The sequence below is a fragment of the Chenopodium quinoa genome, unplaced genomic scaffold (assembly GCF_001683475.1).
Source record: "Chenopodium quinoa cultivar QQ74 unplaced genomic scaffold, ASM168347v1, whole genome shotgun sequence".
NCBI lineage: Eukaryota > Viridiplantae > Streptophyta > Magnoliopsida > Caryophyllales > Amaranthaceae > Chenopodium > Chenopodium quinoa.
The window spans coordinates 1,830,877-1,844,609 of NW_018742205.1; the positions used below are offsets into that span (position 1 = coordinate 1,830,877).

Here is a 13,733-nt window from a genome sequence, read left to right on the forward strand (position 1 = left end):
AAATTCTTAAGGCAGGTACATTGTGTTGTGGTTCAGTTGGGCAAAAGAAAGTTATATTTACTATAGACTTGCTCTGTTGCCTTGGTGGATTTCGGGTATGTTGAGTGATGATTCTTTTGGGGTTTCCACCCCGTTGTATCTCCAATATAAAATAATCTAGACATACCCGATTGTATACATTTCACATAGAAGCATATGATTTTTAACAAAGAGGAGAATGAAATTCCAAATGTTATTATGTATGGAGTTTATCAAAAACTTTTTTGAAAACAGGGCATATTTAGTGTGAAGATAAAAAAAATCAGAACATGTAACAGTAATAAACATATGATTTCTATGTTCAAGAAAAAAAAAAATGGTTCAACATTTATGAAAGGTTTATTCTACACATTTTAATATCCTGTTTTTTTTGGATGAAATACACATTTTAATATCTTGTACCCACTTTTAATACTTTATTCTTAATTGATATACTTTGTTGTTCTTTGTTATCTTGAACATAGTCTCACCACAATCATTCATTTCCTAAAAGAAGAAGGCAAGAAGAAGTCCTTTTATTTTTTTTTACTATAAAATTATATTGAGAAGGCATGAATCATTATGTTTTTTCCAATAACTCTAAACATGATGTCTACAAAAACAGAAACACTCAAACATACACAAACTCAAAAACAAGAAACTTAACCATGGAAACTCTAAACTCTTCTTCCAATTCATCAATGTCTATTCTACCATTACCTTGCAACTCAACCTCTGATCTCCATTTCAACACCCTTTTCTCCAACCTTAACACCATCCTCATCTCCCCGAAAACCCGAAAATCCACCAACAATGTCCCTTTCCCTCATTTCCTCTGTACCTCCATGTCCATGCAACTCAAACTCCAACCACCAACACCAAAAAAACCACCAGCCACTTCTCATATATCACTAAAATCCTCCATGAATAGCCTATCGGTTTTCGAACGTGCTTTCATTGGCACGTTAGCAGGAGCATCTGCTGGTGCATTCACTTACTTCTGTCTACACCCACTAGACACCATCAAAACAAAGCTTCAGACTAAAGGGGCTAGCCAAATTTACAAAAATACCCTCGACGCGATCATTAAGACCTTCCAAACTAAAGGAATATCAGGGTTTTACAGTGGCATATCTGCTGTAATAGTTGGTTCAACATTCTCATCTGCTTTATTATTTGGAACTTGTGAGTTTAGTAAATCATTCTTGTCGAAATTTGACGAATTCCCCTCTTTGTTAGTCCCTCCTACAGCTAGTTTAATGGGAAGTATTGTGTCATCTGCAATAATGGTACCTAAAGAGTTAATAACCCAAAGAATGCAAGCTGGTGCAAAGGGAAAATCATGGGAAATATTAGCCCAAATTTTGAGAAAAGGCGGTGTATTAGGTTTGTACACTGGTTACTCAGCTACATTACTAAGAAATTTACCTGCAGGGGTTCTGAGTTATTCATCTTTCGAGTGGCTTAAAATCGCGGTACTTAGGAAGGGAAACAAGGAGAAGTTGACACCATTGGAGAGTGTTTGTTGTGGGGCGTTAGCCGGGGCGATTTCGGCCTCATTGACAACACCATTAGATGTTGTAAAGACTAGGATGATGACACAATTTCAAGGGGTGGTTTTTAATGGTGGAATTAGTGGAATTGTCAAGCAAATTTTGATGGAAGAAGGTTGGGTTTGTTTAACAAGAGGAATGGGTGCAAGAGTTGTTCATAGTGCTTGTTTTTCTGCTATTGGTTATTTTGCATTTGAAACTGCAAGACTTGCTATTTTGGATCAATATCTTAAGCATAAAAATCAATCTAAGGAAATAATGGCTTTAGAACCTTCATTAAATGGGTAGTTTGCACATTTTTTATGTATGAAATTACTCTGTTTTCTTAATAAATTTTACAATGCTCTTTTATGGATGTCAAATTAAGTATTTCAATACGTATTTGCTACTTGGGAAAAAACAATAAAGATAAGAACTAGTCAACGAGTACGATACCTTTAGTCAAAGGCGCATATATGGTACATACTTATAAAGAGATTAAAACAATCAACCAACTGTTTTTTGGCCTAAACCACAATATGTTTACATCCTAAACAAATTGACTTATTTTGAAGTTTCTGAAGTCGAGTTGAACATTAATAATTTGACTAGTCTATTCAAGTAGGAACTTTGTTCGAATGGATCTTGATTGGCCAACTCATGAGCTATTAGGTGTATCGTGTATGTCATCTTATCAACCAATCTAACTATTCCAAAACTTAACGTGATACGAGCACCAATATTCACTTTAGCTCTATGGAGTATGATGATCTGATTTAAATTTTGGGATTCAAAATAAATACAAATATTTTTTGACAATAAAAGAAATACAAATATGAACAAAAACTGCATTTTGGAAGTTCCTTTTAGCCCAAGAAATCTCGGTGCTACTAAAAAGTAAAGTTAGCATACATAATGTGCCTTTTAGGCTAATTTCCTCCCTATTTTAAGGTTTTATTTTTTATTTTTTTTTTACTATTACGTATATTCCATTTTATCTTATTTTAGGATATATGTTAGTTTTCCTAAACCTATTGATTTTTGTATCCACCAAGATCTTTGGCTTGCTTTGCATGGCATTCTAGGCTCATGTATAAATATACGTTTTTTTTATTTTTATTGAGCAATTGCCCTAATTTTGTGATTATTATTGATCAATTCTGATATTAAATTTATGACTTAGGTATAAGATTTTTGTGACTGATGAGTGCAACAGGTAAGCTAAAGTATGTGGTGGCAGCGGCGGGGGTGCAAGGAGTGTCGGAAGCAAGGGCACAAATATTTGGGCACGTACTTAACCCCACGGCCAAAAGATCCGCTCATAAGGTACTAAGGAAGAAGCTAATTGGTGACAAAGTTGCTGAGTGGTATCCTTATGACTTGAAGCAAACTATACCAAAACAATTGGTACGAGTAGAAGAGAAGGAAGAAGAAAAGAATAAAAAGAAAAAAGTTAGGGTTAAAAAGCCTGAGTGTTGGTCAACGCCGAAATATTTTAGTCAAACCACTGGATACTGGTCGGCTGTATCTTACAACGACAATAAAAAGAAACAACAAGCAATGGAGAAAAAGAAAGAATTAAGGATTAAACGGAAGAGCAAATAGACTTAACTCTATGATTTATTTCACAATTTGTGAATGTTTAGCTTGTAATTAGTTGATTATTATGGATGAATCTATCTTATTATTTCATAATAATGAAGATCTCACTACCGGAGTTTGTTTATAATGAATAAGGATATTACATATTTTTGTTTTTTTTAATGTATACGTTTCACGTTATAAACCTCTTTTATGATAATGTTAAATGACTAGAATAATAAATTAATAGTAATACATTGATGTATGTAACCTATGGTCTAACACTATAATCATATACTTGGTATAATGTTTTTGCACGTTTATAGATAAGTCAATGATGATAGAGTGGCTCATCTTAAATTCTTAATTCGATTATTTGTTCAACTAAGTTATATTTATAGAATAGTTAAAGAAAAGTAATTTTGAATAGCTCACAAACTTCTCGAGTCAAGCACATAGTGATGCTCAACTCATAGAATTTTTGAACCGAGCTCAATAGTTCATGAGCCAGCGAGTTTCATCAACATACCTAGTCTTTTATAAATGAATCAAATGTGTGTATATTCCAATTTGACTTATTTTGCTATTTTATTTAGAATTAAAACTAAATGAATTTATTCTTTACCTTGAAAAATCTAAACTTATTTTATCTGAAATAATCCGAATTTTCTAAGACGCAAAATTATACTTACGATTTCGGAGCATGAATTGTTCTACCTAAAATAAGTCGAAACAAAACTTGGGTTTGGCGTGCGAAAAATGGTAGATAAATTTAGGGCCCAACAAATTCATTTCTTGAAGCATTTGCAAATACTCAGAAAGAAGATTGTGTTGATGTCACTAGTCATTTAACCATTGCTCTTTCTCTTTATTATCTCTCATCCTGAGTTGCTGTGCTTCACTGCTCCAATGGCAACAGCCCTTCTTCCCTCTCCCTCTTTTACTGACAGGTATCTCTCTTTCTCTCTATTGGGGTTTTTTCTTCTTCAATTTGCGAGTTTCAAAGGTAGAAGCTTTTTCGAGTTTTTTGAGTTGAAAGTTTGAATATTGCTCTGATTGTATTTTATAGTGACAATTTGTTGTTAGGGTTGGTGAGTGCACAGCGGAAGCGAAGATGTGTTTGATTGAGAAATTTAAACTAAATTGATAATTGGCAAGATAATTAATATAAATAAACAAACGATTTTATACAACAACGAGCACTTTTATTCCACTATTTGAAAGTATGAGAGTACAAGAACTCTTGAGAGGGTGATTATTACAAGAGAACTCTCACTATAAGAAACTCATAAAGGAGTATTATGATAGTAGTGGAATATTACAAGGAGGGAGAATATTTTGTAGAAAGGCTTGTATTTGGTATGGCTTCTTGTGTTTTTGTGTTGTGTTGTTGTTGTTATGCCCTTGACCCATATTTATAGGTGAGGATGGAGGCTTCTAGATTTTTATGGGAATTTCTCCATAATTATGGCTCTTAATCTAGAGGCTTCTACTTTTAATATTCTCTAGAATATTCTAGGAGATATTAAAGTTGTAGATAACTCTAAAAAAATCAAGTGTAATCTTCTCTTGATTTTTCAGGAAGCTTCTAGATTATACTCCATCAATATAATGGGCTTATAAAATTTGGGTCATACCCAACAATCTCCACCTTGGACCAAATTTTATCTGTGCGCTCGTCGTATGTTACTTGGACCCGTATTATGTGAGCGTTGTTGCCGAGTCCGGATTGAGTATGACGAAGCCATAATAGAAGATCCTTGTAATACATAGATATTTCTATGTCTGATGGCCTTCAATATTTCTTGAGCACCTTTGGAGACTTTGAGTGCTCCACCTTGAGCCGAAATCTTATATCCTTTTGAGTCCAGAATGCCAACAGAAATGATATTCTTTTTCAGATCAGGAACATGATGAACATTAGACAAAGTCCTGATCACACCGTCTTGCGTCTTGATCCGTACGGAGCCAACACCACGAACTTTGCAATGATAACCGTTACCCATTGTAACAGTTTTATTCTTTACCGGCTGATAGTCGGTAAAGTGAGACTTTTGAGAACAAATATGGTTGGCAGAACCCGAATCAAGTACCCAATCAGAATTTTTATTTCTTCTTGGTGAAGTAGCTAAGAGAACTTCATCATCGGACTCTATTTCTCCAAAACCGGCTTCTGCCGTCTCTTTCGGCTTTTCCTCTTGCTCTTTCTTTTCGAGCTTTTTATTTGCAAACCAGCATTCTTCAACTGTGTGCCCAAGCTTCTTGCAAAACTTGCAAGATTTTCCGGATTTGTGTCCATTAAATTTGGACTTCTTATTGGTACTTTTACTACCGTGTGATCTCCCTTGTATACTTAAACCTTCGGCATTTTCATTAGAATGAACTTCAAGGTCAAACTTTTCTTTTGAGAGTAAGTGAGATTTAACATCCTCAAAAGAAAGAGTATCACTATTGCTATAAAGCATAATTTCCTTGAAGTGTTTATACGAAGGTGGTAGGGAGACAATTAATAACACGACCTTATCCTCATCTTCGATTTTAACATCTAAATTTTCCAGATCAATTGTAATTGAATTAAATTCATCGAGATGAGTTTGAATAGAAGTACCTTCGGCCATTCGAATTGTATAAAGCCTTTCTTTAAGTCGAAGCTTGTTAGCGAGGCTTTTAGTCATATATAGTGACTCTAACTTCAGCCATAGGTCAGCTGCTGTGTCTTCATGGACAACCTCGCGCAGTACCTCCTTGGTTAAACATAGTTGGATTGTCGAGAGGGCTTTTTCGTCCAACTCTTGCCATTGCTCGTCTGTCATTGACTCTGGTTTTTTAGCTTTTCCATCCAAAGCCTTCTTTAATCCGCTCTGTACTAGAACGACTTTCATCTGGACTTTCCAGATGCTGAAATTAATCTTGCCGTCAAATTTCTCAATCTCGAACTTCGTGATCGAAGACATCTTTAATGTGTAAACACTCTAATCAACCTTTGGCTCTGATACCACTTGTTAGGGTTGGTGAGTGCACAGCGGAAGCGAAGATGTGTTTGATTGAGAAATATAAACTAAATTGATAATTGACAAGATAATTAATATAAATAAACAAACGATTTTATACAACAACGAGCACTTTTATTCCACTATTTGAAAGTATGAGAGTACAAGAACTCTTGAGAGGGTGATTATTACAAGAGAACTCTCACTATAAGAAACTCATAAAGGAGTATTATGATAGTAGTGGAATATTACAAGGAGGGAGAATATTTTGTAGAAAGGCTTGTATTTGGTATGGCTTCTTGTGTTTTTGTGTTGTGTTGTTGTTGTTATGCCCTTGACCCATATTTATAGGTGAGGATGGAGGCTTCTAGATTTTTATGGGAATTTCTCCATAATTATGGCTCTTAATCTAGAGGCTTCTACTTTTAATATTCTCTAGAATATTCTAAGAGATATTAAAGTTGTAGATAACTCTAAAAAATCAAGTGTAATCTTCTCTTGATTTTTCAGGAAGCTTCTAGATTATACTCCATCAATATAATGGGCTTATAAAATTTGGGTCATACCCAACATTTGTTAATGGGTCAAGTTTAAAATTTGTTAAATTTAATGGGTTTTCTCTTATCCTGTTCCCAAAACTTCACATACAAAGAACAAATTATCTAATTAATTTGAAGTAAAATTGAACTTCTCCAGAATGATTTCTATTTTTTAATCAATTCATGAATCCATGTTCAATTTATAGAAACCTATTAAGAAAAATGAGTTAGATGGATATAGAAAGAAAAATTTAGTTATAGTATAGTAATAGTAGTATTAGAGGATGATTAAGGAATGACATTTAATTTGTATATATTTTTATGTATTTTCATTTCCTCTTGCTGGTCATACTGAAAATTTGCTTATCAGTACTTGCTGGGTGTCCTATTTGTTGAAATTAATGCTATGTTATATTTGCAGGATGAATTATGCTTGCTTTCATCCGAATTTGAACTCTATGGCATGCTTCCCTATCCATTTTGAGCATCCGAAATGTGATGTTAAGCTTCATGTGGTCCCTTGTCTAAGCATTGCGCGTCCACAGTCTTCGAGGGTGTGTTCTAAGATTGTATTACCAATAATGTACAATGGAACTGAATTGAAAAACGGGCGTGTTCTATTGTTCCACATTTCCAAAGGTAGGGGCCTTGATATAGTGTTCTTGGTTAATTGTGATAGTTTCTTTCTTGTGGAAGTTTGAATTTCCCACATTGCCTTGAGTGAAATGAAGTGTAATATGGGTATGGATTGTGTATAGCATGTTTGCAAATAAAGGAAAGTGTATGGTGGTATTTTATGGGGTATACCATATTAAATAGTCTGAATTTAATGTTTTGATATCATACTTGTTGCTCATGGGACTCCAATGGCTGTGACTATATGATGTGTTAGCTGTAATCTCAACGATTCCATAGTCGAGTGTTTACATAAAGAGTGCTGCTTTGGCTTAAGCATTTTATGTCAATCATTTTGCTGATTTATGTGTAGTAAACCCATTGACACCACTTTCTGAATCCTCAAAGACAGGAAGATACAGAATAACATATATTAACCTCAAGTGACTGATTGCTTCTGTTGAGAGAAGCCTCAGCCTTTCAATGCCCCATCAACTCCAATTTGTTGGTTTGTTAGTTGCAACCCAAGGTAGAATCCTACTATTTTCCATCAAACAGTAGACACGACAGTTGATGAGAGCAGATGGTTTAAACATTACCCATTTTGATAGGTTGACCTTTCACATCACATGAGAGATGACATTAATAAATGGGCACAGAACGGCCAGAATCCACCCTCTTTGGTCCCTCTGCCTCTTCTTTGGATGTCTTCTGTTAGTCTAACTTTGTTATTTCCAAAGAAGTGTCGCAAAAGCCTTTGCCATTTAGTGGCACTAGGCCACATAACATGAAGAGGAAGGAATGGCATTTACAGTTGGCATAGTCACTTTTTAAATATGTATTTTTGACAGGTCTGACACTTTGCTTGATAGCTCAAGTCACCCCTTGAACACTGCAAATGATTTTGAGAAGCATCTCCAAGGGTTATTTGATGAAGTCAAAACTTTGATTTCAACAGGGAAGAAAAGTGATGCCATAGATTTACTTCAAGCAAATTATCAAGCAGTAGAAGAACAGTTGGATGCAGGATTTTTAGGGATTGAAGAAGTTGCTATTCTTGATATTATTGCTTTGGGATATATAGCTCTTGGCAACTCAAAGATGGTTGAATCGCTATTAGACACGGTAATCTCTTGGTTCTCCCTCTTTTGTAATGTTTGAGATGAAGCTTTTAGTTTTCTTTTTTGAATAGGATATTTTGATAACAATCTTTTGCTTGGTTAAGAGATTTCATGTTTGAAAACAATGATGTTTGCAGAAAATTGTAAGGTCAACAATTCTTCGTACTTGAATAGTTGTTTTTTTGTTTGCTCTACTACTTTTTGTGTATCCATTATCAAGAAATCTTCACTTATACATATGCATGGACTATACCTTGTGGGGGCTAGAGTCGATTTTGTGTTAACCATGCTGTCTAGCTCTAGCAACATTTAAGACTCTGTCCTTCATATCCAATCTTTTAACCTCTTCTGAAAAGTCACCACTAATCTTTTACTAAGTACATTTCATGTATAACAATAGGAGTTATAGGACAGATTCAGGCCATTCAGCTATGCTTTAATTTTACCCATAGAGCTTCAGTATTTCACCTTCCTATCAGTATTTCACCTTCCTAGCAACAACTTACTAATAGAGCTTATAAGTGCTCTTATGTTACACTAGTCCATGAAGTTCTTTATGTCTTTAGGTGTATTATGTGATAAAGAAATATGTTTTGATATCGTGTTTCTAATACTTTTAATTACTTGATTGGTCAGATGAGCAAGATCGTTGATTGTTTGAAAGATGATGAAATGTTATTGGATTCAGTACTTATACACATGGGAAGCATGTATTCATCATTGGAGAAATCAGAGAAATCAATGCTTATGTATCAAAGGGCTCTAAAAATATTGGAAGACTTACATGGTGGGTCTAATACTTAACATCTTCTACTTGATGATGCTTAAGGCCAGTCATTGATTCTAGTAATCTAGTTAGCTTTTTTGAAGTCATATTATAACCAGCTCATCTTGTGTGCATCAGGTGCATAATAACAGTTAAGAGTTTTTAAGTGATCATTAGAAGTGACCATGTTAGCGATAATTTAGCTTAAAGCATTAAACTGACTTCATCAACAAATTATGTAACTTTGTAGATTGAGCTGCTTTGGTTTCTAAAGCATTTCTTGGCCTCATTTTCCGTCCTCATGATATTATAGAATAACAAATGAATGAAAAACATTATGTTTTAGATATTGTTCTGCTATGCCCTACCTCTCATGCTCTTTGCTTAGTCACGAAAAGCCCAAAATGCCATGAATTCGCAAGTTTTGTATCTATTTGTTCTCTTTATGTGGTCCTAGACAAACAGGTTTATCTATAAATTATATAAAGCAGCTTTTTTATTATATTTTTCAATTTATAACCATCCTGTGTATTGCAATAGTCGTGAGACTTCTAAAATGTAGAGATACAACAGAAGTAAAGTACTCTGCATATCATTTATTATATTAACTTCGATGACTTCCATGCTGATGTGGGATAATGAAAATAACCTTTCATTTAATAAAAAGTAAGACCAACCTGATTTGCTGACATAAAGAAACAGCTAATGTTATGTTTGAATGTCTTTAATAGGCAGGCACAGTATATTTCTTGTCACACCACTGTTGGGATTGGCTAAACATCTTGGTTCAGTTGGAAGAGCTGCAGAAGCTGTAGAAATCTACCAACGTGTAATTACCATTGTGGAGTCAAGTCATGGTGCTGATAGCCTTGACCTTGTGTTACCTTTATCTGGCTTTGGCAATCTCCTACTCAGTCAAGGGAAGCCTAATGATGCAGAGATTCCGTTTACCAGATTCCATTATATCTTGCATTGTGTTTGTAGAGATGTTTGAAGGTTTTGTTTCAGATAATTAACACACTTATATTTGGCTTCAATATTATAAAAAATTTGCAGGATTTTGAATCTGTATTCAAGGTTACATGGAGAAACTGATGGAAGGACTGGCATGGCTCTTTGCTCCCTTGCCCATGTAAAATGTGCTCAGGGTTAGTACACTGGATTGTTTTATGGCTTATTATTTATCATGTACTAGAAAATGTATTAAAAACAAACTATCATTGACAATATTGTAGTAATTTGTAATGAAAGTTAATGCAGAGACTGTTCCAACTTTCAAATATGTATCATATTACCATGTGACCCTGCATGTCACTGCTCCTCCTGGTGCTACATAAAATCTGCTGTATGATGGAAAATTTGCTGAATGTAATGTGTTGTGTCTGACAGGGAATGCTGAGGAAGCCATTCACCTATACAGAAAAGCTCTTCAGGTCATTCGGGATTCAAGATATGTAGCATTAGATGACAACATTATGGAGAAGATGAGATTAGATTTAGCTGAATTACTTCATATAGTCGGAAGGTATAGTTGGATTTACAAATCAAGAAGCTATCTAGCATAGTTGCTACGATGAAGTATAAATTAGCTTCCCTGTTCTGTTCGATGAAACGGAAATTTTAACTTAGTATATATAGTATAATTGTGTAAATGTCTTAGAACTTCGATCCTGTGCTACATAAAATCAAACTATTTTTAGCTTTCTTTTTGCATTTTTGAAAGTTACAAACTTGCAACGACTACTTATTCATTCAAAATGATACTCCGCACTAGTAAAAATTAATACTCCGTATGTTATATTCGCATTTAAATAGGAAGACTCTTTCCTAATATCCTTATCACCAATGAGGCTTTGACTAAAAGCCGCATGTGTTGAATTATTTTTGTGCGTTTTTCAGAGGTAACGAAGGCCGAGAACTGTTGGAAGAGTGCTTGGTGATTACTGAGAAGTTTAAAGGAAAAGATCATCCTAGCTTGGCCACCCACTTCATAAACCTTGCAACCTCCTATTCTTTCTCAAAGAACTATGTCGAAGCAGAGCGCTTGCTCAGGATGTCTTTGCGGGTCATGATGAAGTCTGTTGGCCCTGATGATCCGTCCATCACCTTTCCCATGCTACATCTTGCGGTTACCCTCTTCAACTTAAGACGTGATAAAGAAGCTGAAAAGCTTGCCATTGAAGTTTTGCGCATTCGTGAGACAGCTTTTGGAAAAGAATCCCTTCCAGTTGGTAAGTTTTTTATTCAACTTAGATCACAGAAGCAAATATATTATCCTACTGATTCACACGTAGGCTGTAATTGATTTGTCTATTTGTAGCTATAGTACAATTTTGGCTTTTTACTTGAAAAGTGATTCACTTCTGAAGTTGTAGATCTGAGAAACCATTTATCTGTAACACTTCCTGCAATTGACAACATTGTTTGCCATATAGAGCTGATACTTGAATTGTCTTTATTTTCTGCTCACAAAATCTCCAACATGTCAATTTATAATTAGTTTGTTTTTCTGTCCATTGGCCGATTAATAATAATCTCTTTGAATTTCTGGTACTGTAGGGGAAGCTCTTGACTGTCTAGTGTCAATACAGACCAGATTAGGAGAGGGTGACGATGAGCTACTGGAGCTGCTGAAGAGGGTGCTCAGAATTCAAGAGAAAGAGTTTGGTTATGAGAGTGAAGAAGTAATGATAACCTTGAAGAAAGTTTTATTCTACCTGGATAAATTAGGGAAAAAGCAAGAGAAGTTCCCTGTCCAGAGAAGATTATCTGTTTTAAGAGACAAGTACAAGCATAGAGTTCAATATTAGCAGTACTTTTCTCTGTGAAATATATTTGTGCAATTGTATCATGTGTAGATCATGTTTATAGGAGAGTGAAGAGTAGATCATCTGTTTAGATTATGGGAAAGAATGTTCCCGATAGTTAATCGATCATATTCCATGAACTGGAGCCAGGGCAGAGAAAGCAGGATCGTCTCGAGTCAGTTGTTAGAACTTTCTTTGAACAAGGAATCTGCATAGAGCTTCCTGTAAGTTACACTAATTTTTCTCAAAGTAATATTGATGCCCACCATACATTTTTATCAAGGAATATAATGGCTTTATCAACCAACTTTCCCCTCCTCCCAATAAAAAAAATAAAGAAAAAAAAAAATATCTAGCCTAGTTGTCCAAGATGCTTGAATTGTTTTTCAAGGTAAGATGAACATTATTATTTTTATACCTTTCCATATTGTCATTACCAGTCCTCCTAACTAGTACCAGTATATGTATGCATCAAACTCATACTCAATTCTTAATCGATTCGATACTACAATCACGTATTAAAAGGTGCAGAACGAAGAACATACATCGATCAATATGATTCGGAGAAATGTTGTTTTGCTGCCTATGGCTGTCCTCCTCCTGGGAGTTTTTGCTGTAACTTTCAGTTTTATTGCTTATGCCACGAGGATTAAGGTAAAAATGTTACCCCCAACCTTTTTTTTCTGTTTTTTTTGGCAAAAAGACTTAATTCGGTCAATTTACGCAGGATAAAGATGTTACCAAATCAAAAGGGGTATGTAGATATCCAAGTAGTCCAGCAGATGCTCTTGGTATAATAGCAGCACTATTTATACTAGCTCAGCAAATTGTATTACGTCTTGCAATTAAATGCTTCTGCTGCTGTGGACAACGCTTTTCTAAACGTTGCTCTTATATAACCTCACTGTTCTTCTATATTTGTTCTTGGTATGTCATTTTTCTCTAAATTTGTCCCCTTTTCTCCTTTTCGTTTTTGGTCATGTGTGACTCAATGTGACCATGTAAATACGGCCACAAGTTAACCCTAAACAATCTTAACTATCAATCATTCGGTTTCTAGCTTGCTTGTAATCTATTACATGACTAACTTACTGAAACTTTCTACTTTGTGAATGTAGGTTAACCTTTGTGATTGCGTTCGTTGGATTAATATACACAGCAATGCTCAACAACAGCCATTATTTGGCAAAGACCTATCCTGGAATAAATGGCGACGACTGTAACGTGGGCAATGAGAAATATTACATTGGTGATGCACTTTGGTGCATAATTAGCACTGTTTTAGGTCTAACCTCTTATGCTTTCTGGGTGAAAGGTACTGCAAAAACAAGCGATAATTCCCAAGGAAGTTCTTAATAATCATTCGACGATACATAATTCACAAGAAACTGCTAATAATCATGATCGAGCAAGGTACTGCAATGGGAGATCCTTGAATGCAGCAAACAAAAGAACAAAAGGTAATGATGTGAAGCTGGATTTGATGTAGTATATACCAAAATCAACCCGATGTCAAAAGGTGCAATTAGATGTGCGTTTGTGTTCATGGTAATCTTCATTTGGTTAACTAGTACTTTGCACTGTCTTGTAACGAGCTTAAAGATTGCTTCATTTTTTGTACTTGTATCATGTAGTTGATCAATTGAAATAATTTCCTATCTTTGATATGACTGGTTCATTAATAACATTAATAATCCCTGATAATCTTTTCAAAAAGAAGCACTTTCACACTGTACATGAAATATAGTAAGTGCACCAAATGTA

At 34.9% G+C, this 13,733-nt stretch overlaps 3 protein-coding genes across 3 annotated transcripts; all 3 read left to right on the plus strand.

Annotated features, from left to right (window-relative positions):
* Nucleotides 1–35: 35 nt before the first annotated feature.
* LOC110728477 (protein MITOFERRINLIKE 1, chloroplastic-like) lies at nt 36–1,892 on the plus strand. Its single transcript, XM_021908122.1, has one exon. It carries the CDS (start codon nt 591–593, stop codon nt 1,857–1,859), a length of 1,269 nt encoding a protein of 422 aa, XP_021763814.1. The 5' UTR covers nt 36–590; the 3' UTR covers nt 1,860–1,892.
* A 4,384-nt stretch (nt 1,893–6,276) lies between these two features.
* On the plus strand, nt 6,277–11,977 carry LOC110726315 (nephrocystin-3-like). The gene is made up of 10 exons (XM_021905772.1): nt 6,277–6,302; nt 7,082–7,214; nt 7,887–8,002; nt 8,127–8,400; nt 9,033–9,183; nt 9,894–10,131; nt 10,219–10,310; nt 10,552–10,687; nt 11,062–11,393; nt 11,722–11,977. The coding sequence occupies exons 1-10, from the start codon at nt 6,277–6,279 to the stop codon at nt 11,970–11,972; spliced, it is 1,749 nt and encodes a 582-aa protein (XP_021761464.1). The 3' UTR covers nt 11,973–11,977.
* A 13-nt stretch (nt 11,978–11,990) lies between these two features.
* On the plus strand, nt 11,991–13,629 carry LOC110725538. Its single transcript, XM_021905003.1, has 3 exons — nt 11,991–12,623; nt 12,697–12,896; nt 13,088–13,629. The coding sequence occupies exons 1-3, from the start codon at nt 12,525–12,527 to the stop codon at nt 13,323–13,325; spliced, it is 537 nt and encodes a 178-aa protein (XP_021760695.1). The 5' UTR covers nt 11,991–12,524; the 3' UTR covers nt 13,326–13,629.
* The last annotated feature ends 104 nt before the right edge of the window (nt 13,630–13,733 follow it).